The sequence below is a fragment of the Propithecus coquereli genome, unplaced genomic scaffold, assembly GCF_000956105.1.
Source record: "Propithecus coquereli isolate 6110/MARCELLA unplaced genomic scaffold, Pcoq_1.0 Scaffold118, whole genome shotgun sequence".
In the NCBI taxonomy this organism is placed as follows: Eukaryota; Metazoa; Chordata; class Mammalia; order Primates; family Indriidae; genus Propithecus; species Propithecus coquereli.
In genome coordinates, this window is record NW_012135858.1 from 5,235,035 (window position 1) to 5,258,746 (window position 23,712).

A 23,712-nucleotide genomic window follows, 5' to 3' on the forward strand; every position below is an offset into this window, starting at 1 on the left:
CTTACTTCCCTTTGTATTTCCAAGACCTAACACACCAGTTTTTACCCAAATAGTACTCTTATTCTTGAAAGTCTCATACTAGAGATGAAAATCCAGTGAATTTAATATTTGAAAATATAAAACTTTATTTATTTATAATTGTATTAGTGGTTCTCAACCCAAGCTGTACAATAGAATTATCTGGAGAAATTAAAAACAAAAACAAACCAATACCTGGGCCCTAATTCAGACCAGCTGAAAACTCATCTCATACAGCCTGGGCAATACTGTTCTTTGAAATCACCCGGGTGATCCAGACACACCAGGGGTGGGCAGGGAGGGTGAGAATCATATTCTATTGAAAAGGAACATACAACCACTTTTTTGTAAAAGGTCTTTCCCTGAAGAGATGCATTGTTTCATGTAATACATGCATTTGACAGATATTTTATCATTATCATAAGTATATGCATTTAGCCGGTGTGGTGGTGGCTCACGCCTGTAATCCTAGCACTTTGGGAGGCCGAGGTAGGAGGATCACTTGAGGTCAGGAGTTTGAGATCAGCTTGAGCAACACAGCGAGACCCTGTCTCTACTAAAAATAGAAAAATTAGTTGGGTGTGGTGGTGCAGGCCTGTAGTCCCAGCTACTCGAGAGGCTGAGGCAGGAAGATCAATTCAGCCCAGGAGTTTGAGGTTGCTGTGAGCTTTGCTGATGACACTGCACTCTAGCCAGGGCAACAGAGAGAGATCTTGACTCAAAAAAAAAAAAAGTATATGGATTTAATTTTATTTTAAAATATTAAACATGTATATGGTATAATGAACAATACCAATGTTACTGAAAATCTAAAATAATTCAAACACTTTAATGCTATGCTATGCCATTATGACCAACTTTACATTTGACCATGTTACCATGGGGGCTTTGTTCAAATAAATACACAGAAATGTTTCCAGGAGTACCAATATAATTTTACATTCTTTTTGATTTCACTTAATAGAAAAACACAAGAATTTTCTGTTTTGATATATAGACTTTGTATGTGTATTTTTAATGATATAGTATATATATTGACCATATTTATTGAACAATTCTGACAAAGTTTGGCATTTATATTTTGATTTTTCATCATTATATATAATATAGAGATGAACATCTTTCTGCATATACTTTGCTACCTTTGAATTTTTTCCTTAGAAAAAATTTCATGATTGTTGTGAGGATCAAAAATAGGTAAGTGAAAGGTTTATAATGTGTACAAGTTTATACAAATAAGAGGAATTATCATTATTATCATTATTATTGACATTAGTGGTCATAGTGGTGGTGCTATGGTAATAGTAAGTATAAATCAGCAAATCCAACGCACCTTAGAGAATATCTCTGCAGCAAGGATTTGTAATTTTTCCCAGCTGTCATGGTCTGCTATTTTTTTTAAAGTTTTCTGTGTTTCATTTAAAGAATGAGATTAAAAAAAACTCTCTCTGAAAATATATAAATATTTATGAAATATTATCATGAAATAATGACTGTGTTCACAAAGAGTAGGGTAAGAAGACATATCAAATGCTGAAGTAGATATATGGTATACAATTCTTTAAATATTAATTCAGATTTCTTACACAAAAACAATCAACACCTTAAACATTTCATCGCTTCTGAAATCTTGCTGCTATTTCCATAAATAGGTACTGTGAATTATTTGCATTTGGAAACCATCTTTTTAAATGAGCTAATAAAGAATCTTATTTACTAGCAATCACTATCTGTGGCAATTTTTCCTATCTGTTAAATAATAATGGCATATTTAAATGTAGAGATCTCCATTTCTCTAACCATAGGCAAAGCACATTTTCAAAATACTCTACCATGTACACGGCAAGGCTTTGTAGAAGGTTTTCCTTAGAGGTTATTATTATTTTTTTATCTTTAATTTACAACAGAGAAGTATACATATTTATGATTCAAGGAAGTAGCCATTTGGGGTAACATTATTTTTAAAAGCTCTCCACCTAAATATTCTTGAAGAATTATATTAGAGAAAGTATAGTTACTCTGGGTGTATTTTTATCTTACCAACAAGGAAGTGGTGAATACCATAAGCTTCTTAAGGGTAACATGTGAATCAAGATGTATTTTTTATTTTCTGTAATTTTCAATAAACCAATGCAACAAACAAGTATACTCTGCTGAACAGTAAGATAGAAATGGTGGTATAAATTTAAAATAAAAAACCCCCGAACCCGGCTTTTTCCTGCAGGAACTTGGAGTTTAGCAAAAGTGATAAACAAGAAATCTCCCTGTCTTTCTTTTTCCTCTCTCAAATACATACTTATTGAGAGCTTATTATGAACTAGGGAATTTTGAAGCTCTTTTCACATACTAGCTAGTGTAACTATAGTGCAATATGCTAAGACCTGTAACATGCATTTAACAAGGAGACAATTATAAAACTGAAGGTGTCAGGGAAAAATACACAAGTGGTAACATTTGATCTGGGATTTGAGAGATGAAAAGGAGATAAAAAGGGCTTCTAAGTAGAAGCAAAGTAATTTTTAAAAAATACAAGGAGATAATAAGGTGAATGAAAGGTAATGAAGAGTCCTATGTTTCCCCAAAACAAAGAAAATATGACTGAAAAATACTGTGAGCTGTTTTCCCGTGCTCCCAGCTCCCCCTAGCAATGGTCAAACCTGCTGCCTTAGATAAGCAGTGAAGAAATTTGAAATCATCTTTCTAAACCACTAAAGGCAAGAATCATTTCTTACTTCCCTTTGTATTTCCAAGACCTAACACAGTCTCTGACACATGGTTGGTATTCAAAAAATGTTTGTTGGTTGAATGAATCTATTAAATAGACCATAAAACTTGCACTTAACTTTTAGAGGTCAGATAATTTGATGCTGTGTGTGGGTGCTTATGTGGAGAACAGCAAAACAACTCTCTAGTGTATTGGTCTGATGCCAGGAGATAAGGGACACTGGAAAGGAGATGGCTGGAAGATGACGAGTTACCTCAGAAGGCTTCTAGATATTTTAAGAAGTTAAAATCACCTTATAGAGGGAAAGATATACCCCAAAGTACTCTGATTAAAGCTTGTAGTCATTCAAAGCAGCTCTGAATTTGAATAGCTGGAGGGAAATTTGGAGATTGCTTATTTCTGAACCAACTGATCTTGAAAAGGCACTATCTGGTGAACCTACTTCATAGGTCTGCATAAAAACTTTATGGTCCGTTGAAGCATGTGGGGAAAAGTGTTTTGTTAAAGCTGGATTTTTTTGTTTGTTTTGTTTTTGTGGCCAAGATGTTTTGTGCTTAATCTAATAAAAGGGGCAGTTGCTGAGTTTCTTAAAAAGCAAATTATTCACTAGATGTTTAGCAGTAAATAACCAAAATGCAGCTAGGAGCTTGGAACAAGCTAGTAAGCTGAAGAAGTACTGTAATTGGAAAAAATGATTATTTCACACCAGCCAGCAGCACCACGAACTGGTGTAATTTTTTTTCTCATTGTCTCTGTTGCTTTTAAAGGGTAGGAGAGGAAGATTGGAAAGTCACCCAAATAAACTTAGCTGGTGTAAGATCACATGCCTAGTCACCCAGAGATTGAGATTGTCTAGTCCAATGAGGAAGCAACAGTGGCAGCTTGCCCAGCGGGGTAGATTTCTGCATACACTTATAATTTACAATATATATGTGCATACAATGTGTGTGTACATAAAATAGCATCAGTAAATTTAAGAATATTTTCCTAATATTACTAATTCAATTCTCGAGTTGTTTTATCTGTCTCATTTTTTAAACTGTTTTTCAAAACAAAGGTAATGTCTACCTTTTTAAATTTATTTCTCTTCTTCCTGGTCACCAAGTCATTGTTTATATTGTGCTAAACTCTTATATGGCTGGTATAAACTCTTCTATGGCTGGCTCTTGAATATTGATAATATTGTTATACATGTCTTTGTCTGTGTACAAGTTCATACCAAGGAGACCAATGAAGTGTTTTTAAAATGTCATTATACCAGTTTGATCTGTATCTCCAATTTTGAATAAACACTACTTTATGCTGAGAAGTTTTTTCTAAATTGATATGCCCCAATACTGATTTTTATCCATAAAATCCAAGAACCTAAGAAATGAGTCATATAGAAGGTATTCTTTCACCATTTGACCTTTATCATTTGCTTTGGTAAGTGTACCTTCATTGCAAACCGGGTCAATGGTAACCCTTAATAAAAATGAATGCTTCTTGAGATAAGAAAAAATATCATGGCTTAGTGAGTCTAATAAATATAATTCACTTTGTAATCCCATTGAAATAGTGAAATTTTCTCCTCTGTATTTAAAGGACTGATTTTTAATGATAACAATAATAATATATTGGAACAATAACTTTTTTAAGACTAGATCTTCCAAAAAGACTTTATTTTCTCAAGCCTTAGTAACAGGGCATGGTAATGTGTATTTAAAAAAATATGGCAAATCTCTCTTTGTGCTTTGGATTCTGATGTAAATTGCTAACAGTCCTTTATCAGCAATAGAAAAGGAAGCCCTAGGGACTAGTGGCTATTTTGTTCTCCACAGGAAAGGGAGGGAGAGTCACAAAACCAAAGCATTTAGGAGAAGGAGGAGAAGATGGGGAAGGGAGAAATGGAAGTACCTGAGGAAATGCTCTCCACACTCAAGGGGCCAAGCTGCTTGGGAGGAGGAAAGAACTGTGGAAGGGAGGCAGCCTGAATTTTGGAATGTGATGTCTGCAGTTAGGACTGTATCCAGGAGGCCAGTCTTTTCAGTCTTGTGGTGGTAATGGGGTCAGAAAAAGAGGCTTTTTTTTTTAATTGCTATTGTCATGTTTTGTTTCCTTTCTTAATACATGGAATTAATCTGAAAACTGCTGGAATTAATTTAAAATGCTTGAGATTTTTTCAGTTTATTCAAGTAACGGGGTTTCCTACCCCCCAAAAAAGGCCCCTTTTATCATTTTTCTTAATATTTATAGTGAGGAAACAAATGATGAGAAAAAAGTATAAGTCTTTTGTTTGGTAGGATTTCTGTTCTTTGAATACGCACTGGCATGTATAATAGTTAAAATGCTCCATCAATATTCCAATCAGAAGTCTTATCTCATTTTGTTTAATGAGCAGAGCAAACTGAGTTTCTAGATTATTAATATGGTTAACTTTGTATCCTTCTATTGTACCCTATTTTATCGGCAGTGCTAAAACAATACGTAGAACATTCTACGTGCTCAATAAATATCTGCTGAACTAATTACCTCATGAATATTCTAAAACAGTACTGAGACCTATTAGTGGGCTGCAAAATCAATTTAGTATGCCCCGACCAGTATTTTTTGATAAATGAAATAGAATAGAAAAGAAAATGCAGAGAACATTATTTTGTGGGAACTCTGTTAGCTTATACACATGAATGCTAGGTCATGATTTGCTAGTGGATGATAAAATTATTTCAGTGAGTCATGACTGTCATTAAAGCAAAAACAGAAATAGAATAAGATAAGATAGAATAGGATAAAAAATATCAGAGAACATCACATGTAATAAGTATTTTTTTCATGAAACTCTTGTTATACATTAAAAATATATATCTAGTGGATTGTAATGCAAGTTAATTTCTTATTGTGAGAAGTAAAAAAAAGTTGAAAAACATTGCTTTAGGATTAGGCCTCTGTGTTTTTCAATTCTGTGGGAGATGGTCTATGGAGCTGTGCTTCAGGGAGCATATTTGTCAGACTATAGTGTGAATGGGGTCCCTGTGGAGTTGTCATTCTAGAGCCCTGCTCTAGAATAACTGATGAATACACTCTCTCTTATACCTGTACCCACGATCTGGTATAGATATTCTGGAGTTCTCTGGAACTAGTTCCAACTCCAGGAATACCTCAGCAACTCCTTCAGACTTCTGTTGTCTAGATCCACTTTTAATCTGTAAAAAGGTGAGTTGTTACTTTGAATTTTCAAGAAGTATAATGCTTAGAAAATAAGTTTTACTCTACTCTTTGCTTTATTGTTGTTAATGTTGTTTGATATAAGTTCCTAGAAGGTAAGTACTTTATCTATGATTTATTTAGTATTACATGCATGTGAAAATGAAATCCATTTTGATGACACCATAGGAATATTTTTTAGCATGATTTTTATGAGTCAAATTTTTGTACAGTTAACATTACTCCCTAGAATCTGGGTACTTTTTGAAACTGCTTAAATGATTTTGGACCACTTGATTTTAGTAAATAATAACTTAGGCATCTTCTAGAGAACTGAAAGATTTCTAGTGGCTTTATAAGTCAATTTAATGTATTGCAATGGAATAAAATCCTCCCAATTTGTACACTGGGACAATTTATTTCTTGAAAAGTACAAAATAGATGATTGAATCAGCAAACATATCACACCACTCTTGAGTTCTGTTATCACCTTTGATTACACAAACTCAATGTCTAAAGTCAAACATTTTTAACTCCTTTTTCTGTACACAAGAAAACGTTAAACCTGAAGTATGTAAACAAAATAAGTGGTGCAACCCTGATATTAGGAGACCTTCTTAAACAGCAAGACATTGTCTGCAGTAAAAATATCTTACAGCAGAGAAGAAATGGCTCATTTTGCAAAAATTTAACTAAAAGAATAGACATAGATTTTTATCATACAATCCAGAATTTAATATAGTTTGGTTAAAAAACAAGAGCAGAGGGTGACTTTTAACCTATAAGCTTTGCACATCAGATGGGGAATAAAAACCAGGATTTAAAAATTTGGGTGGAATATTTTCAATAGCAACTCTTATTTATTCAGTCACAACCTTCAACAAACCGCTGCCTCTTCAGTCTACATTAGTCTATATAACTCTAGAAGACTATTTCCACACAACCCTCCCATATCCTGAGAGGGCTAACATACACAGTACAATCCACCCTTGAGTATTTTCATCCTCCGATCTTTCTACCCCTGTAGCCTTTTCCAGACAATGTAGAGATGACAACTCCCTTTATTTTCTTTACTGGATGTTCTGAGAATAAATGAACACACAGAACAAAAACCCAAACTCATAACTCTTAGTCTTTTACCCAAAGTGTTCTTTTGTGGCTTCACTATTTCATTGTCTTACACCTACCATGTCAATGGCTGTCCTGAGTTTCAATCAAGTGTATTTTGTGCTGAAAGAAAACTTTCTTTTGCAAAGTTTAAAAAAATATATGTATATAAAAATACCCATGAGCATCTATTTGTAGGTTTATTTATATTCTTGTTATGTATATCTTTAAGAGTTAAGGCAAAAAATGTTTGAAACTGGCACAAACTCATACTCTGCCCCTCAGATGATAATATTTTCATGTGTTTAGAAGAGTAGATTAAATGTTTTTTATTTTTAAAAATAAGAGAATATAAAAATGATTTTAAACTGAAAAAGTTATGTTATATTTAATGACTTTGTCATATTGGAAGAAGGTAGGGTTGTAATAATATGTTAACAGAATAATTTAAATCTTTTTTCTTCTTCGAAAATTGTAAAAAACCACAGGGCTACGGAAAGGCTGGATTGTTGTGTGGATACTGACAGGACTCGGCCCTCTGCAGAGGCCCAGGTTACTGGCATATGTGTTTTTGATATCTGTACACAGCGGTGCAGTAGTCAGAGGCCCGAGGAAGCGTAGGTCTTTGAAGTGTGCTAGTCAAGGGCACTTAATTTTGGATTCCTCCCTAAACCAGAACACTACAAGACATGTGCTGGAACCACTTACATGTTGAAATTTATCTCTCTTTAAAAACTGCACTTTGGGAGGCCAAGACGGGAGGATTGCTTGAGCCCAGGAGTCTAAGATCAACCCGGGCAACATAGTGACACCCTGTCTCTACAAAAAATTAAAAAATTAGCTGGGCGCAGTGGCATGTGTATGTAGTTCCAGCTATTCACGAGGCTGAGGTGGGAAGATTGCTTGAACTCAGGAGTTCCGGGTTGCAGTGAGCTATGATGATGCCACTGAACTCTCGCCTGGGCAAAAGAGTGAGACTCTGTCTCTAACAAAAACAAACAAACAACCCCCCCAATCAAAAAAACAAAACCCCAAAAGTTGCTTTAAATGTACACTACTGATGGATTTCCAGAACATACCTACGTTTAGCAGTTTGAGTGTTTGGATTGAGAATCAGGAACTTTGGGGTTTGGTTGCCAGGTCTGCCAGAGATTTACTTTACAACTTGAGGAATGCCATCAAGTATCCTACTGGTCAGTTTCTAAATCATGTAAATCTGTTACATGTGAATATTAAACTTTACTTGTAATTTCATATTCAAAAACCCAGTAGAAACCTGTAAACTTTACAAAGCAAAGTATTCAGACGATTTAGTGGAAAGGCAATTTGAAAACACCGAATAGAATTAATAAAGCCTGTATATTCTTAAGTTTTAGAAATGTTTTCTAAGTATTTCACAACTTTTATCTGATTTTCTTTGCCTCCAATTCCCATACTTGAGTTGTAGTGTGTTTTAAATGTGTTTCACAGAATTCACAAATAGCCTAAAAATCAATATTTGGATTGTTTTAAATAGAAAAAAAACTCTTTAAAAAAAACTTGAAAAATTATCAGTTGAATTAAGCATTTTTAGAGAAAGTTATTTCTTGTCTTCATTGATGTCTTAAAGTAGTATTTTAAAACTTCTGCTTAGGAGACTGGAAAAAGGCACTGGATTGAGTAGGCAGTCACCTGAGTTGTGGCAAGGCTCTGTTACCACAGAGTAGAGCTGGACCACGTTACCTGTTGGTCTCTTTTGCCCTCACCACACTATCACGCTTGGAATGGCATGACTAGCACCTGCGCAACTGCCTCTTTCAAGGGTCTGTTGACATGTCATCCACTAGGAAACCCATTCTTATCTGAGTAACTGAGGTGATAATTCATTAAAAGAAAGGCCACCAAATGTGTCTCACCAATAAGGGGCAGTTCTCTTGATATTTTTGATATTTCATCTGCATCGACACAAATATTCTAATCATTGTATGCTGCGATGTCAGAGTCTAAAGAAAGAAGGCAAAACTGACTTTTGTCTAAAAGTATACCAAACATTTACAAATGTGACTTCTAACATGCATTAATGTGCTTTAATTCATTACCTTTTGAACATTTTAAAAGATTTTGAAAGAGAAAACAGTATTTTTGACCACTAAATGTTTCAGATGAAGAACTTACGCAGCTGGGAAGAAAATGGATTTTAGAATTAGAGGAACCTGAGTTCAAATCCTGATTCAGTTATGTAGGATCCTGGACAGTTATATAAGTTCTCTGACTGAGTGATTGTAAAATGGGACAATAATATTTTACACTTTCAAAAACTGTACATATTAGAAATAATATAGGTAAATCACCTGGCACGTAATAGGTACTTGACGATAGCTATAAACATTTTAAGAATAAAATGCATTTTTCTTCTAATATCTTACTGGTGTGATAGGAATAACTGGCAATACTCTTACAGGGATAGCTGTGACTGTTACCTGCTGTATCGTTCTGAATGCCCAGCCTTGGCAGTCAACGATTATTTGATGAATGAATAAATGTCAGTGTAAATAGATACGTAGGCTAGGCAATTACAGTGACAGTACATTCAGTTGACACAGTTCAGTATATAGCAAAAAGAAACATGGAATTAGAAACTGCTTCAATATTTAGCTCATCAAAAAAGTTACATTAATTAGTAAATCAACCCGTTTTCATAGCCAGCTGCACATCAGACCTATGCACATTAATTAGTATTTAATTTTATTAGGTTTAATATTTTTAAAATTCTTACTTAGATTTTCATTAAGCATATGCTTCCTGTTAGCTTACACTGATTGGTCACACCCATATTATTACTGGACATTTATTCTTGTCCCTTTTAGCTATTTATATGCTTATACTTTTCTTATATTAACAAATTCTTAACCTGTGTGCTTTGACACCCCCAACAGTAGCAATACAGGTCAGGTGTTTTACAGAGACACACGAAACAAGAAAATAAATGACCAAGACTATATGAAATAAGTCTAAACTTGACCATCAGAAGAAACAAAAATATAAATAAATGTTGGTCTTTTCCATTATAGATAAATTGAAATACATCAATAAAATACATACATTTTGCACATACGAACTTAGACCTGAAATGAAGTAAATCGAGGTAAGGGATATCAAAATTATATAACACAATGAGGCTAACAATGTCTCATCAAAATGATTGAAGGTATGCTCAATAAATATGGTATATTTTTAAATAGTTATAAACTTTGTATACATTTAATCAGCTAAATGCATAAGATTAAATTTTCATTTGTGTGGAATTATCTAAAAAAGGAATATGAGTCAGTGAAAAGTTGGAAGACCTTTATGGGAAAAGTTTCCTGGAAAACACATAAAAAATAAAGTTTCATGAACTTCTTTAAACTAAGAATATTAGGAAGGCACTAGTCATTTCAAATATCTTCTAAACCTTATATTCTTTTAACACAAGAGGTCATTGAACAGTTCTTCATTAAATACTGACATCAAAACATAACACATAACACAAGATATGAAGGATGGCAGGTGTAAGTGGCAACACCAGGAAGAAAATGCTTGATTTTGACCATCAACAACAAAGATATGTAGGTTATAATGCTTTTCCAGCATGGTGGTATTGTACAGTCTATACATATCTACACACTAGCTTATTATTAAAAGCCTCAGCAGTTTTCTCATTTCCAGTAGCAATCTGGTTTTTAAAGCATGCCGTTTTCATATCTGAATAATATTTTTACAATTGTCTTTCATTTCCTCCCTGTCGTTTCCCACAAATCATTAGTGTTGGGTTTTGAGTATTTTTTCTAAAGTTTCATGGTCAAACTTTTGGATGTCTTAATGTACACATGTCTTAAGTGCTTCTGTACAGTTTTTATAACAATTTCTGAGGACTCTATTGCACAAAACTTAGGTCTTTTTCCAATACATCTACTTTTAAATTAATCTGTCTCCTTCATTAATAGTGGATGAAGACATACAATAAATTTGGGTTCAAAACCTACTGTCAATGGTAAAAAGGGTTTAGTTCTCCAAGAAAATCGTAAAACAATTTCAAGATTAAAAATTCTGGAAATCAGATTTTCAAGCCTTTTTTTTATTAGAAAAATTAAATTATTACTTTTTTTAAAAAAAAGGGAGTAGCCAATATCCATTTTTGAATTTTCTCAAACAAATAATAATAAAGGATAGAAAACTAGGATAGGAAAACACATTAGAAGACAGCTTTCTACTTTGTACAACTTCTAGTTACCTTTTCCTATTCATTCATCTATTTCTGTTCAGCAGCAAGAAAAAAAATATCCATTTATTTTTGCCTTTTTGGGTTTTCCAAGATGAACTTCATTTACCTGAATACAAACAAAAGCTAAGGAAACGGCTTTTATACTGGCATAGGCCAAGGACATGTCTCATGAACCAGGAAACCCTGCCTTCTATGGCTTCTTTTGCAGTTTAGAGTCCAACGGTTATACAACCAACTGAATGTCGAACAATATTCAAAATGACAGATTGACAACAAATAACGGAAACATATGGAATCCTCTTAGCTGTTATTCTTTCCAACAGACAAATCTCTAGCATTCTGTAAATAAAATTATAAATACTAAAGAAATGAAGAGAATTTCACAATGGGGAAAAGATCATTTCTTATCATAATAAATATTTTGGTACAAATTTTTAAAAAAGTAGAAAAGTTTAGTACCTTTGGGTACTTTTTTCTAATAAAACCATACCTGCTTCAGAACTTGTTTGATTATAGCTGCTAACAATGCTGTTTGGTATCACTGGAGTGGAGGACGTTGAAATTCTTGACTGAGGTGGATTGGGATGTAATGAATTTCCTAAAGCCATGCCCGACTGACTGAGCATCCCACAGTTCCCGCTAGCCTGAATCTGATTTATTAAACCTGCAAGATGGTGGTTGGGGACTGGACTGTTACTGTGAACAAAGTTAGTGTTTGCATTATGGCAGTGCATGGCTTCCCCTCTTAAAGGTATGTTCTGTGTCAGTGAATTCTGAAGAACACTGGAGTTCATATTGGGATCTGTAAAATGCAGCTGGTTAGCAGAGCAAGGCAAAGCAGTATTTGAGCCCCCGCAACCCGGGGTACTATTGCTACTCAAGTGAGAGCTTTGACAACTCATAGATTGTAGTAACTGAGACATTGAACTGATGGGAAATGAACCCTGACCCTGCTTCCTTAGCAAGTCGGGTCCAGGTTTAGGAACTGCAGAACTATCCATTTGAGACTGTCTGAGCAAACTCAACACTGTGGTAGGTGGCTGTTTTCTTTTCCGCAATGAGTCTTTTTGCTGAGACATCAGCTTATCTCTTAGTGCTGCTCGACCACTTTGCCCTTCACCTGATGGGAGAAGCATGTTGGCAGTAGGAGGGAACATGGTGTTTAAAGTGCTATGTCCTTCAGTGTTGCCACTGCCGGCAACAGCTCCAGAATTGCTACTGCTGCTACTGTTGTTACCAGCAAGTTTGTTTTGATTTGCTAGCTGTGCTTTGGCTGCTGCTGAGAGTAAACTACTTGCTGGAAAGGAGGCAGCATTGTGCTGGTTCAAGATCTGATTTAAAGGCATTCCCAGCAAACCAGGCTGACTCTTTACAGAACCACTTCCAGCAGATGCAGTAGGAAAAGCTGCACTGCTTGGGGTATTTAGTACATTACTCATTCCAGCAATTAATGGGTTAGGGATATCCTTGTATTGATGATGTCCATCGGACTTGGTAGAAGGGCTTGATGGCACTGATGGCCTTGGGGACCCTATTGTTGACCTTGGTGACCTGGGTGGAACCTTAATACCACTACAAGTGGCCTGGGGTCCTACAGGTGGCATCATAAAGTTTCCATGATCTGATGATGTGGAAGATGAGCGTGATCTTTGGGGCGATGCCTCAATCCTTCCAATTCCAGTCCCCATCATGTGCACTGGGGATGTCACTGGAGAAGGGGACAGGGAGGTTGAAGCTGAATGCTGTACTCTTTGTACATGACTCCCATGATTCATGTGACCAGGTTTTACGGTTGGCAAAGGGAGATTACTTGGCAAAGGAACAACAGCAGGAGGCATGCTTACATTCATCACAGGTACCTGAGAGTGGACATTTGAATGGAAACTGGTTGGATTAATGATAACAGGGTTCTGATTCACTGGTTTACTAGGAATAGGGTCAAGAATGCCAAGTGGATCTTTCTCAGATGTTAATGGCTTTTTCTGAAGAGCACAAGAAGGTGGAGGAGGGGGAGGTGGGCCTTGGGGTGGTTTGTGGTGGAACATTGCTCGTGGTATTTCCATGTTAGTTGAAAAATTACACATTGGTTTTTTCATTACTGGACTCTTTGTAGTCAAGGTTGGGGAAAGAGGTATATTAGTCCTTCCAGCCATTGCACAGGATGACTGTACAGGAGAACCATGTAGCATTACTGAAGGTGGAGAAAGAGGAGTCCTATTCAGGTGAATAGGACTAGAATTGGGAGCTCCATGAAAACCAGGATTATTTCTTGTGAAAACATCAGGACTTCCAAGTGGGTCAGTCCTTGGAGAGATTGAGCCATCTCCATATATCTGGGAACCTGATGACGCTGGGCTGGGAAGGCCTCCATGGCTGCCACGGAATGGAGACTTCTGTCCGTGTTCACTGCTGCCCAATCTCTGTCGCGGGTAGACAGGGTGGAGTTCTTGCTGTTGGCTTCCAGGCAGTTCTTGTACACATAGCCTTCCCATGGCATTTGATGATCCAATCATTAACTTGAAAGGATTCTTACATTCAGGCATTACAGAATTTGTAATTCCTTCATGAGACTTATTTCTTATGGATCTTGGAGTTGCTGCCCTTGAAGGTACTACTGGAGTTGCATCTGATGTGAAAGAGAAAAAAAAGAATTCTGTTAATAGTTTCAATTATTTTGTGTTGGGAGGGAGGAAAGGAAAGGAGGAAATCAGGAAGGGAAAGAGAGGAAGGGCATCTGGAAACAAATTAGAAAATAAAAGCTGTGATTCTATGTAATTAAAAAAATGTTCTACAGGCTATATTAAATTTTGATTTAAAAAATGTACATTATTCTTCTTTAGTTGATCAGTGGTTCTCAGTGACTACTCATTATGCTTGTTTACTTCTTATCTATTGAGAAAGCATGGGCATCTAAATCAGTACATAATGACATTAGCCATTCTAGTAATATTTAGAATATGCAAAATCAAGATTGGCAGCCCAGATAGAAATGGTGATGTTACTATCTTGTTGGATTTGAAAATTTTAAGAACGCAGTTACAATAGAAAATTGTAATCTGTGTGGCATAGTATTTTCTTGGGTAATTTAAATGAATTGTTATTTCCACCAGAAAATTTGTACACTATAACTGTTTCTGTAACCTTACTGAAACCTTCTCAGAACAGCTATAGTAATATTTCCTTATCTCAACATTTTCACTGCAAGAGTCAGAATATTAATTTCTGTGAATTAAATGAAGGAGATTCCAAATCTTTTATAATTGGAATAACACCAAGAATAAATGCAGTGATCATGCTTAGCCTCACATCATATCGGCAACACTGTAATTTCTTTGCCCTTAATTAGCCATTATTGTTAAAAAAAAGCCTTAGTCAACTTAGGAAAAAGATTGGAATTCTTTTATTAGAATAGAATTCTCATGTAAAATTTTGTTGGAGTGCTAAAACTTTGGTACTGTATTCCAACTTCATTCTCTTTTTACATGAGTGCATTTCTCTCTCTGGATTTTTGGAATCCCTTCAGTTCTTTTGGAGATCAGACAGAATAGAGGCAACAAAAGAAAGCTGGCTCATCATACAGAATTTTCATTCTATCGTGTCAGAATTCTAGTTTAAGTTTTCTAGCCCCAAGGGATGTTTAACTATTTTATAAAGTTGTACCCTCTAAAACAGAGATGGCAAGTAAAATTTATTTCGTATGCCAATTCCTATCAATTGGTGGTGGCTGCTTAGAGAGTTGTGTTGAAAAGGATGCTAAACTCTAGCTGGGCTCCATGAGAAATTACCAATGAGTCTATTACATGCACAAGAGATGAGAGTGGCATCTTTCATGCTATATATTTGCCATACCTATTTTGAGACTTACAATGTATTAGCAAGTATAGTTACATTCATTTGCAATCAGAGGTATACTTACTTAAATAGATAATTACACATTTAAGATAAATATATTTCTCCTATCTGCTAGAGAGTATACAGGTCAAATCATATCATCATAATTTCCAAGATAGTTCTCAACCTGGAGTACACAAAAGTCTACATAGGGTGCATTCAAGTAGTTAGAGAATAAAGTGAATATTTGTTTTTTTGGACTTTCTGATTCTATCATGGTGGAGGTTCTTTGATAGAGTGATTTCTGGATATAATATATGAAACGTTGAGAACCAATGATATAAGAGAATTGCAGCAGATAAACTCAACTGAAGTTTGTTTTCTTGTTAAGGAAAGATTTCAGTGATTAAAAATATAGGCATTGGTATTTTTATATTCAACTAACAGAATTTAGACAGTAGCTGTGGTTTAGAAAGGATTTCTTCCATACCTGGGGAAAAATAGTTACCATCTTTAAAATAATAGAAATACTAAATAAACAAACAAAAGTCAGGTTGATATTATGTTACAGTTACAACTAAAGTATACGAGAGTTGGCAAGTGTAAATGCTAGGCACCCATCAAAGTGCTTTCATGGGCACGGCATGGTGGCTCATGCCTGTAATCCCAGTGCTTTTGGAGGCCCAGGCAGGAGGATTGCTTGAGGCCAGGAGTTCAACACCAGCCTGAGGAACAAAGCAAGACCCTGTCTCTACAAAAAAAAAAAGTACTTTAATGTATATTCAAGTAGACCTTTCAAAAGAATAAACATAGACAAAATAAATGTTCATGTATTTCAGAGAGAGGAAAACTACTATGTGAGTCTTCTGAACTTTTAATTATTTAACTCTCAATCTTATGATAACACAGTTTAAAATTAAGAAACTAAAATAAATGCTATTTCTGAAACCAGTAAAAATAATTAATCAAATAAAGTGTACCATTTTAAAAGAGGGTGGAGATGTACTAGTTAAATATTTACCTTTAATTTCAATAATTAAACTTGTATGTATAGGTATGACAAAGGACCTAGATCTAGATTTTGCTAGGGTCTTTAGAAAGGCAATATGGTAGACTCTGTAGAAATAGATAAAACCATTTGATATAATGTGATATGAAAACAGCCACAAATATGAGTATGTGCAAACACACGTGCAAGGTAATATGCAAAAATGAAAACAGTTACATCAAGCTGGCAGGATAAAGGTAAATTTTAAGTAATTTATGACTAGTAAATATGTCTTTAAATTATTGCAATATCTTTCAATTTAAAAAATGTAGCCTATTAAAAGAAAAAGAAAAGTTCCCTAAAAGATTTTTTTTCTTACATACCTTAGTGGAGCAAATTTTTTCTGATTATTCCTGTTAAAGTTTAAAGGTTAGATGGTTATTGGAAAGGAGCTCTATGCTAATAATCACCAAATTTGTCTCTCCCTGCTTCTTCACATGAGTTATAAGTGCAAATCTTTAATTACCTGTGTGATGTGGCAACTGTTCAACTGTTCTTTGTATCCAAGCTGTTCAATAATTTGGTCTCAATTTATCTATACATTTCTAATCTTCCACTCAAGTCACTTTCCACATCATTCCTTAATTATACTACACTCATTCAGGAGATTTTTCTATTCCCTTCGTATGTCTAAATCCTATTATTTTCCAAGGTGGGTCCAAATCTGAGTTCTGCCATGAAGCCTCTTTGATCACTATAGGTTACATTCATCATCTCTATTCAGAATTCTGCAGAACAATATCACTTATCCTTCATAAAAAGATGCTTTGTTGTTTAGCCATAGTTTATTCTGAGTTATTATTCAAGTGTTAAGTAGATTATAATATTTTGGAGGGAATTCATACTCTAGCCCTTACAAAAGAAGTTTCTCATTATAAAAGTATAATTCCACAGAGTACACATTAGTCATAAAGGGAAAATGGTACCTTAACAATGGAAAAATTGATGGACACAATCTTAACTAAGCAATCAAACTTAATGTCATCAGTATGGGATAACCTGCCATTATGTGCCTCCTGGTGAGGACCTAACATTATCAATGCAGTATTCCTACCAAAATGTGTTTAGCCTGAGCATAAATATGAGGAAGCAATCAGGCGTATCCAAATTGAGGAACATCCTGCAAAGACAGCCTGGACTCTTCAAAAATTTCAATGTCATGAAAGATTGAAAAAGCCTCGGGAATTAATATAGATTAAAGAAATTTAGCAACTAAATGCAGTGTACAATATTTGATCGCATTCTGGATTTGAAGAATAGACTGAATTTTTTTTTAAAAAAGCTATGAGACATTATTAAGACAATTGGACAAATTTCAATATAGACTGCATATTAGACAATAACATTGTATCAGTGTTATATTTCCTGAATGTGATAATTAGGTTGTTGTTATATAGGAGAATGTCCTTGTGTGCTGAAATATTTAGGGGTTAATTGTCACAATATTTGCGACTTCTGCAATACAATGTTAATTGGTGAATCTAGGTGAAGAGTACTCAATGAACTAGTCTTGTAATTTTTCTGCAGCTTTGAAATATTTTTAAAAAGTGTGTGTGTGTGTGTGTGTGTGTTGAGGGGGCAGTATAAAAAAACTTTCCAGTAAGATGACTTCTGTTTAGGACATGTCCAATAAAGAGATATTAAGTAACTGAAAAAATAATACCGCTGACGTCTAACAATACTGGTAGGTTGCTTTTGGGGACTTGATACCACACATTCCAATTCAGCCCTGGGAAAAAGGCTACATTTCTTTCCTAAAAACCAAGGGCACTTTTTCTTTCCTTAGCTCAGCTCTACACACCTGTAGAGCATTTGTATGTACTAATCAGTGTTTATTCTGATTATTTAACTAAATGATTTGGGTAAGAAATGAGGGAAATAACCTCATGGTAATTTTTCAGAACTAATTTGCTATTTGTAATAACATGATAGGACATACGGAATTTTAAAAGCATTTGCTTGCTTGAAAAGTAGAATGGGAAAATGCTTGGCAAAGTGATTTCCAGCAATTCCTTCTTGAGAAGGAGAATTCCTAAACCCTTCACCATATTACATACTTGTTCCTCCTCCGGGACTGGTGAGCACCAGAGAAGGATGTGGGGCTTCCATGCTTTTATGAAGTGTGGCCACTGCAATGATTTTTCTTTTATGTATGCATAGCTTTGTGACATCTTCATCTGCCTTAACATCTTCTGCAGTTCTCTGTTTCACAGCAGCTCCAGGATCAAAATTAAACACCTGGAAAAAGCACAGCCTTTGTTTAGAATATGTCTGCAAAAACATTTAATAAAAAGATCCCTTTATTTTAAAAAAAAGTTGTGCACAGATTAAGCCATAAATCTGAAAAAAACTTTCTCAAGTTTTTAAGTTTAAGAAAGCAACTTTATATAACTAATAAATACTTCTGCTGGACTCATGGTTTTTAGTGGCAAAGTAAATAATTACTATTATCCTAACTCTAAGATAGCCAAGATTAATATATGAAAAGATATAGTATCTGATAAAGTTCTCAGATACTTCCTGATATTATAACAGTACAAAAACAGATGAAGTACAGTTAAAAAATAAAAAGCTATGACATTTTCACATGCTTTTTCTTTGGCATCATTTTATTAGTATGTTAATATTATTCACTGATTTTAAAAAATCTATTAATTTACTTTTTAAAAAATCTTATTTATTATGTAAATCCTTTTTTGGGAATGTGGTGACTAGAAATAAAAAGGAAAAAAGTTGTCTATTAACCTTTTGTTTTAAAATTAGCATTATAACAGACATTTGGAGAATAATGACATGTTTCTATAGCAAATAATATTTTGCCATTTTAAATGATATTACTTTTTATCTCGCAAAGGAGTAAAACAGCTTCATATTTTGGCTATGAGGGTTCGGCTCTGGGATTTTAGGAATATTTGTGACAGATTTATTAACACCAGTGCTAAAAATAACATTGCAGATTTGAGCAGTTACAGAAGTGAAAGAAAATATTGCACTATTAAATGCTAAGCATAGGTATAGCTCTAATAAAACGGTGCAAAGGTGGTTTTAATGAAATATTTAATATGAATATAGGGTTTGACATCTTTGAAAATGACTCTTGGATATGCACTATTTTTCATAATTTTTAAGCATTCCAAAATGCATGCAAAAGATGTCTAATTAGATAAAGAATTAAAATGTATGATTGGAGAAGTAATAAAAAATAAAACGCCAAATGAGAAAAGCAAATATACAAAGTACCTAAAAAATAAAAAACTGCTGTAGATCTATTGTGAAATTGTTACCTTGGGAAGAATAAGAGGACATTCCAAGCCACACTTGCATGTTCCATCAGTAAGCAGGTATGTTTTAACCTGCTCCAAGCAAGATAACAAAGACCCACTGGGACTGTAAAAATAGTTTTAAAAAACATCAGGAAATAATTTTGACTGCACATATTATATGAAAAAAAGGCATAATTGATATTCTTACTGTCCTTCACAGGATAATATTTTCTTACTAGGGAAAAGCATTTTCTTTGTCAATATTATGGTAGCTACTAAATTATAGCCTTTAACAGTATTGCTCTTTCTTTTGAACCAAAATATTTCTCAGAAAAATACAGATCTTCATAGAAAATTAAATAAAAGTATTTTGAAAGCCAAGAGTAGACTAAAGAGGGTAAAAATGCTATTCTTAAGAAAGAACAGAAGCAGGTAGAAAGGAACAAGATACAAGAAAACTACATAAAAGTAATCACTATCATTTTAAACTAAAAGATCTACTTTTAAAGCTCTTTGAGGAAAAACTGAAATTTAGGAACATATTGGGGTTCAAACTAGACACTTGGCAAGTCTACAAAAGTTGGAGCTAAGAAGTTCTTCCTGGTTTACCTTGGAATCTAGAACCAAGTTGTCCCTATGTAAAAACAGGTTTCTCTTTTCTCCCTCTCACCCATGTGTTTCTTTGAAGACCGATCAGTGCAGCCCAACCCACATTATTCTGAAGAGCCAAACTGTACAGAGAAGGACAGAGGAATCAAGCAGAGCTGACAAAAGATAGGATACTTTTGAGGATATGGGATTTTACGTGGCAGAAAGGTGCCTTACAGGTCGTCAGTATGGTAACTGGGTAGGTGTGTCAATGTTACCACTCTTCAGATCATAAAAATCAGTAAGATATGTGAATACTGATGAAGTCCACAGATTAGGTACTAATTCAGATGACAGGTGAAGTCTTGGACTCTTATTTAAAATGGGGGTTAGTTTAAAATGGGCAATTTGCATTTTAGGACTTCTATTATTAACATGTCAATTTTATAACTTAAATGCATATTATTGCTCTGAAATTATATACTTTTCATTTGAGAATTTCTTTTATTTATGACTAGTTAGCAAAACCTTCACTTAAGCCCTTTGATCAAATTCATCCAGAAATAATAATCTCCATTTCATATACAAAGCCATATACTACTGGACATAGAATATTCTGTCTCTACAGAAACACAAGTATTTTATTTTATCATTTTTATCTATAAATGAACCAGATTTAAAATGCAATTCATATTTTGTTTATAGACAATCGTACAAGTGACTTATGCATGTAGAATATCTAAATGAAAATCTCAACTTAGTCAAATTACTCATTTATTTGGCTACATTTTTCAGAAGATATACAAAGAATAATAATTCCCATGTTACAGACTGGAGTTCCACAGCACAGAGAGGCAACAAGATGTTTTTGGAGGTCTTATATTTCAATAAAACAAAGTCACCAAAAAATTTCTTACTGATTTTTCACGTGAAGAATTCATGACTTTGAGGAAAAGGACATATCCAACATTTTCACTTTAAAGAAAGTGTACAGATTGAATCTTAGAGGAATTTAATTATAAAATTAAATCTGAAGATAAGAATTCCTCAATTCTATTAGAGTACTCCAGACACTTTAAAAACACTTCCTCTCAATCAGTCAGTTGGGTTCTTTCCTTCAGTTGTAACTCTTTAATTAACTTTTTGGAGTAATAATTAGTGTAAAAAATAGTTACAAGTCTTGTGGCACAGATAAAGCTTAGAAGATTGGAAGTAGGTGGAAAATTTAATATGTAGCCTCAATGCCACCCTGAGGCAGAAGCAGCCAGAGACCAACCTAAAAATTACTAGCAAACTGCACATTGAAAAGGGAGGTAAAAAGGAGGGCTAGCGTCCTATAAATGTTCAAGTAGTAATTTAACCAGTTATATACAAACAAATGAAATCTATTCTGGCTTAATTTAATTTGAAAGTATTTTACCTACTCTGGGAAAGTTAGTTTCTAAAATAGTTTTCAGTGTACTGATTTTGATTTGGAGAACTCATACTAACAGGGTTATAAGACAGTAAAGTCAAAACAGACTTGGAAACTCATGAACAACATAACTGATAGATTCTCAGGCCTTAACTTTGTTTTTGATTCCTAGAATTGATTTTTTTTCTCTCAGAAATCCGAAAAACTGATTTATCTTTCACAGAGATGAAATTAAAAAAATTATTCAGATTTTAGAGTCATTTGCTCTAAGCTGAATATATATTCACTCTTTACAAACTAGAACAACCATAAATATAAACATGTAACACTGATACTTTACTATATTACATTTATAGCAAGGTATTTCTGGCGCTTTGTTAATGGCACTGGCAATGGGAACACATTGAAAAAGTGATCCCATGTGCCCTTGCCCATCTTATCTACCATGGGATGAGATCTACATTCCCTGCTTTCTTATCCCTTCACTCCAATTAATATAGAGCACATCTTTAATATCACAGAAATAAAATTTATGTGACAAAAGAATTTCAATTGGTAATTAAGTTTGCCTTAGGAAATGCCTTACACAAAACAAACAAACTCAGAATAGACTCTGAACTGACTTTCTGAGTTGCGGCATGAAATCGTTTGTGTTTATATAACCCAAAATACCTCATTTCTATAAATAACATCTTTGCAGAACTGGAGAATTCTGTTGAAGCTGGGATACAAATAATCACACTGAAAGTAATAACATCAATTTAATGATGCAATGTGATATCTTTTTAAAAGTTTGAGTCTATTTCTAACAGTTTTTTATTACATCACACGAAAAATTTATGATATCCCAACCTTTCAGATACTTATTGAAAAGCTATAAAGTAAGGAACTTAGATGCCAATTATTTAAGAAATAAGATTAAAAATCCTTGTCAACAATTCAGATACTCTGTTCAACTTATTCTACAAGAGATATATGTAATCAAAATTTAAAAGAGTAGACATTTTATTTGTGTGATTTTTATTTTTAAGATGAAGAGCCATCTCCATCATGACTTTTTCATTTTTACTATTACCTGCAAGGAAATAGACTAAAAACTGTGCAGAAAAAAATGAGAAATTTATTTTTAGTTACTATCAGGCATTAAGAAGTCCAATAACTGAAACTTCCTATAGATAGAAACACTCAATGTTATTATCAAAAAAGCCAGGGGAAGCACTCTGAAGGACAGAGTAATACTGTCAAGTGATATCGGGTCTATTTCTAGTATTTTACATTCTACTGTGAATGTTGTAATGATGCTTGTATGTTTCTTTTAGAAATCTTCCTGTTTTTCTTTATCCTTGTTACAGAGATAAGCAGAATGACACCTTATGTAAACACAAATAATGCATACAAATTCTTTCTGGTAATCTAAGGCAATTTACATTGCAAAACAGTACAGAACAAAAATGCATATTTTTCTAGCACAAAAGTCATTTATTCAAATTTATTTGAGATGCTGTGAGTCACAATATTTTGTTTCCTTAAAGAGGAACAGTCTCTACCTCCTTAATCTTGGGACTGCAACTTTGGAGGTCACAAATGTAATAATAAGGGCTCACCTGACATAAAGCACTCCATTTTGATCCACGCGACGCTGCCAACCCACAGGAACTTGTATAGCTGGAAGGCCTCCTTCCTTGTCCCCTCCGTCACACTCCTTGCCTCCATTCATTTTCTGTGTCTGCTTGGGACTCTCCAAAGATATCAGCAATAAGATGACATCCTTATATTACAGAGCATGATGGCCTTCAAAAATGGGCCAGTGCAGCACAGTTTTTCCCAGACTGTACAAAATGCATGGGGAAGCTTCGGCTCAGTTTGGAACCAAGTCCTTGAAATCTGCCATTGTGGAAAAAATCAGTTTCCCATTATAATCTACATTAAATAACCAATATTTAATTCCTAACGATGGTCTACATGGGTAAAAATGAGTGCTTCCGACTAAGGAAAATCATGATTCACCAATGCTGGTACCTGTCTGAAGTGGGGGAGGGAGGAGTGTAAAGTTTTTAGTTCAACATTTTGTCTTGAACCTTGATGTTGGACTAAAACAACTTCTATTATTTAGAAACCTCTCATTTTTACAGTGTGAGTCGGTTAATATTTCCAGGTACTACCCGCCTTTATAGGCCACATTCTTTAAACTTTCTCTTTATCTTCCAATCTGAATCCAAAGTGTTGCAGGTTGGTTCATCTGATGTTTTCATGACTTCAAAATTCCAATAATGTAGCCTGAAACATATGTAA

The 23,712-nt window shown here is 34.3% G+C and overlaps 1 protein-coding gene across 1 annotated transcript in view; it reads right to left on the reverse strand.

Moving 5' to 3' along the window:
- The window catches only part of MBD5 (methyl-CpG binding domain protein 5), a 54,061-nt gene extending 30,634 nt beyond the window's left edge, over window positions 1-23,427 (reverse strand). Inside the window, exons 1-4 of the mRNA XM_012659249.1 lie at window positions 23,025-23,427; window positions 19,440-19,542; window positions 18,213-18,393; window positions 11,767-13,902 (exon numbers count right to left, since the gene is read on the reverse strand). Coding sequence (XP_012514703.1) covers window positions 11,767-13,902; window positions 18,213-18,393; window positions 19,440-19,542; window positions 23,025-23,137 — 2,533 coding nt within the window. The 5' untranslated portion in view covers window positions 23,138-23,427. The remainder of the gene's footprint in view (window positions 1-11,766; window positions 13,903-18,212; window positions 18,394-19,439; window positions 19,543-23,024) is intronic.
- Between the last annotated feature and the right edge of the window lie 285 nt (window positions 23,428-23,712).